This window comes from Ixodes scapularis, unplaced genomic scaffold (genome assembly GCF_016920785.2).
Source record: "Ixodes scapularis isolate PalLabHiFi unplaced genomic scaffold, ASM1692078v2 PGA_scaffold1__304_contigs__length_218370807, whole genome shotgun sequence".
Lineage (NCBI taxonomy): Eukaryota > Metazoa > Arthropoda > Arachnida > Ixodida > Ixodidae > Ixodes > Ixodes scapularis.
The window spans coordinates 8,725,008-8,728,739 of NW_024609846.1; the positions used below are offsets into that span (position 1 = coordinate 8,725,008).

The following is a 3,732-nucleotide window of genomic DNA, read 5'->3' on the forward strand; positions in this document are numbered from 1 at the left end:
GGAAATACGTTTACTCTCTTTTACACTTCTTGTCGTGTATATATATATATATATATATATATATATATATATATATATATATATATATATATATATATATATATATATATATATATATATATATATATATATATATATATATATATATATATATATATATATATCAAGCGCGAAGTCATCGCCGTGAAAGGCCAATTTGTGCGCTTCGTCAACTTCGGCCCCAGCTTCTTGTTTGACGAGTTTAGAGGCCTTGCCCAGAGATGCATCTGTTGCTTCCCGGATGTCATTGGCGCAAATCCTTTCACGGTTGAAATCTTCTACCCCCCTGCCATTTGTTGTTGTTTTTAAAACTTGGAATAGTAATATCACTTTCGTTTCAGCGATAACAGCGGCGCAACAAGATTCCAACTTTGGAGGCAACTCGGACCTGCGGGTATGATTGACGTGTTACCATAACTGCTTCATCCTCTTGCCGCCTGCTGCCATCGTTATGAATATGCTCAACTCATAAAAGCCACCTAAACTATCGAGAACATATATAAGGTCTGGATAGTTTAGGTTGCTTTTATGGTTTTTTTTTTATGACTGCCAAGCAAAACACAGAAGGAATCACATATTGCTCCCACTCACAGCGTATACACCAACTCAGCTCCCTGACGTCACGGCATCGCGGTGGCGCTGCCGTCGGCACTGCGCACGCGCACACGCGTCACTTCACGGGATTCTGGTTTCTGCGCGCACACAAAAACCAGACTGTAAACAGGGTGCTGGTCTACAGTGGCAAGCAGTGTTGTACGGAATGGTATTCCAAGGTACGACGTTCCTGGAAGGCGTCGTTTCTTTTAGGAGGAACGCCGCCGTTGCAGCCTTCATCGGTGGGGCTGGAACACGAAGCTCGTTACGTTTAGAGGGAAAAACTAAAAGAACTGCGTTTTTTTTTTCGTTATTTTTTTTTGTCTTAATGTTTTTAATTTTACCTGAATTTAGAACGCATTCAGGCTTTTTCGCATAATTCCTTACTTTTTTAATAATTTTTGCATTCTATTTAAACAGAATTGCGTTCACTGTCAAATCAACTCGCTACGCAGTTACAACTATTACGTTTCTTGCCATGACGAACATCCATAATTTTTTTTATTATGGCGCCTATTTTACTAATAAGAAGTTTATTTCACTTTTGAGATATCTACATTCGTGAAATTTACGTTCGGTTTAGAAACAAAGACAAATCTGCCAATATTAAGTATGGCACAGTAAAAGAAAAACAGCATAGCTCCAGAGTAATAACTTTGTTTTAAACCGGAAAGCGCTTCTGCACCACAACTTCAAACGTAGTCTCTCTTGTTCCAGCGACATGTGCGCATGGCCATTAGCAAATATAACACATGAGTACAAACAAAACAATTGTTTTTATTATTATTTTGTGATTTGCAATAAAGAATAAAAACGAATTGATCAAGTTTCGGTCTATCTTTCCAACTCGAATATTTCGAGCTAGACCTTGTGGATTATTCTGAACGCATTGTTATTTGTAGACTCTTTTTATGAAAGCCACTCTTTGCTACTTGAACTGAGCCTTCTTTAAAACGTTCTTATATCCCTGTCATGTATTTGTACAAAAAATATAGAAAACAGAAATTTGTGTCTCGAAAAAATATTTTTCAACACACCCTTGATTACAGGTGACGGGAGAAACCCTATTCGGGCGTCGGCTATGGACCTCACACACCTGCATCGAATATTCGTATGTGTGCGATTGCTATGAATTCAAGCGAGATGGCACAGCTTGCTGGGTGAGTTTACCTACATTTGCACCTACATGTAGCCAAGATTGTGGTCCGCATGACCGTGTTTTTAAAGCATCACAGCTCAACCTAACTGTTCAACAGCTGTACCCGCGTGCATGCCTAGAAACAAAATGCTTCAATGTCTTGTACGCCTTGTATCTTGGAACTGTCATTTAATAAAATGTTACAACAAGAAAATTTTACATTGTCATAACTTAATTTAAAAAAAGGATTACTTTCGCCAACAACAGCCCGAAAGTAGCAAGATGCTGATAGAAAAAAAAGTATAAAAATAAGCTATTACGGTAGATTATTTTCTACCTGCAAGGGGCTGGTAGAAAAATAAGCTACAATATATAGTGAGAAAAGGTTCTAAAAATAAGCTACCGAGAATTTTAGAATCGCGCTATAAAGTCAAAGACACTGCGGAATTAGCGGATGAAAGCACAAGAAAACGAATCAGGAGGAAAAAGGCATGAACATAGGAAGCCACACCCTGCGGTTCTTAAATTGTCCCTAACTGCAAGAACATTAGAGTGGCCCCCAATGTCTCTCACTGAGATTTAGCGCCAACCGCTAATATTCTAAGCGAAATCGTCGGTTGGCGTCGTGGTGAACCAAAAAAGTTTATTTTCGGAATACTAGTTTGCTGTAAACTAGCAATATAGTATATTTTGTAACGCGTCATAGAACTGAAGGGACCGGAAACACATCTCGTCCACCTTTCTGGTGCCATGTGATTTAAATTTCAGCAGATGAAAGAGTAAACGAAACTTATACACGTGTACCTAATCTCCGTATTTCAACAACAGTTTTCTCACGAGCGTTCGACACTGAGACCAAAAATAGGTCCAACTAAAACTATGACAAAACTCCCAACGTAATAACTGGTGCACAGTGCGTCTTAAAAACTTTTTTTTATGGAGCAGTAGTTATGTCGATTACAGTGGGTTCACTGTTTGCTTAGTACTGACTGAATAAAACGGAATCGTTGTTATACATAAGCAAAACAACAGCGAATCTTTCTGGGAAACTCGTAGGTGCTAAAGCTAAACAACTTCTATTATAATATTCAAGATTATAACAAAACCTGTTTGAATAGTTAAAACTGGAGCGACCTATCTAATGCCCCTTAAAACATTACCTTGGTATTATAATTTTTTTATCTTTGCTAGTATTTCTACTTATTTCCTTAACAGGACGCTTTTTCATTACCCCTAGTGTTGTCGAAACACGGAGGATATAATAAAACAATGTCTACGAGTAAAGGAACATTAGTTTTTCTAACTATTTCTTTCTCCACAGCTTCGCTGGCACAGGTACGGTGTTTGCAAGGATGGAATTTGTGTGCCCCGAAGTCCTTTCACAACTACGGAAGAGCCGAGTTCTACCACTCAAACTGACCCCACGACCAAAACTAATTCAATCAACGACGAAGAAGTGGGCACAGCTGCAGCTACAGAAAAATATTGACCCTCAGTCGCCAACCTTACTGAGGTCGCAGAGGTGTCCACAAGGCCATTCTCCAGCGAATTAGGAAGTCTCCCAGCTAGAGAAATAAAGAATAATGAGCACTTCGTTCAAAACAGTTGAATTTCCCGTGATCGTGCGTTTTGAGCCGCACTGCTAAAATGCCAAGCACTGTATCAACAAAATCATCAGATTAAAAATAAAAAAGCTCCCATTCTAAATGTAAGGCTTCTTTTTCTTTCCAGAGGTAGACCACAAGAAGTGGGTTTAAACTTTTTTTTATAGCGAACTTCAAAACTTCAAAGGACAGTTGGAACCACTCGTTATAAAATATAATATGCTCAAGGCAGACCAGGTTAAACTTTAAACTGTTACAATTGATACATAAGAACGAACTGTACACAACCCCAACAAACAGCGCGAGCGTATATACGCTTCGAGATACAAAGATAAAAATGCCCCCCGTAAGGACAAA

General features: G+C 38.7%; 1 protein-coding gene across 1 annotated transcript; it reads left to right on the forward strand.

Annotated features, from left to right (window-relative positions):
- The first annotated feature begins 280 nt into the window (after window positions 1-280).
- LOC120838681 lies at window positions 281-3,480 on the forward strand. The gene is made up of 3 exons (XM_040208700.3): window positions 281-433; window positions 1,683-1,793; window positions 3,093-3,480. The coding sequence occupies exons 1-3, from the start codon at window positions 281-283 to the stop codon at window positions 3,258-3,260; spliced, it is 432 nt and encodes a 143-aa protein (XP_040064634.2). The 3' UTR covers window positions 3,261-3,480.
- The last annotated feature ends 252 nt before the right edge of the window (window positions 3,481-3,732 follow it).

Coding starts and splice junctions, on each gene's coding strand:
- LOC120838681 (XM_040208700.3), top strand. CDS start 281: ATGTCATTGGCGCAAATCCTTTCACGGTTGAAATCTTCTACCCCCCTG. Junction 434..1,682: donor GAGGCAACTCGGACCTGCGG/GTATGATTGACG, acceptor CCTTGATTACAG/GTGACGGGAGAAACCCTATT. Junction 1,794..3,092: donor GAGATGGCACAGCTTGCTGG/GTGAGTTTACCT, acceptor CTTTCTCCACAG/CTTCGCTGGCACAGGTACGG.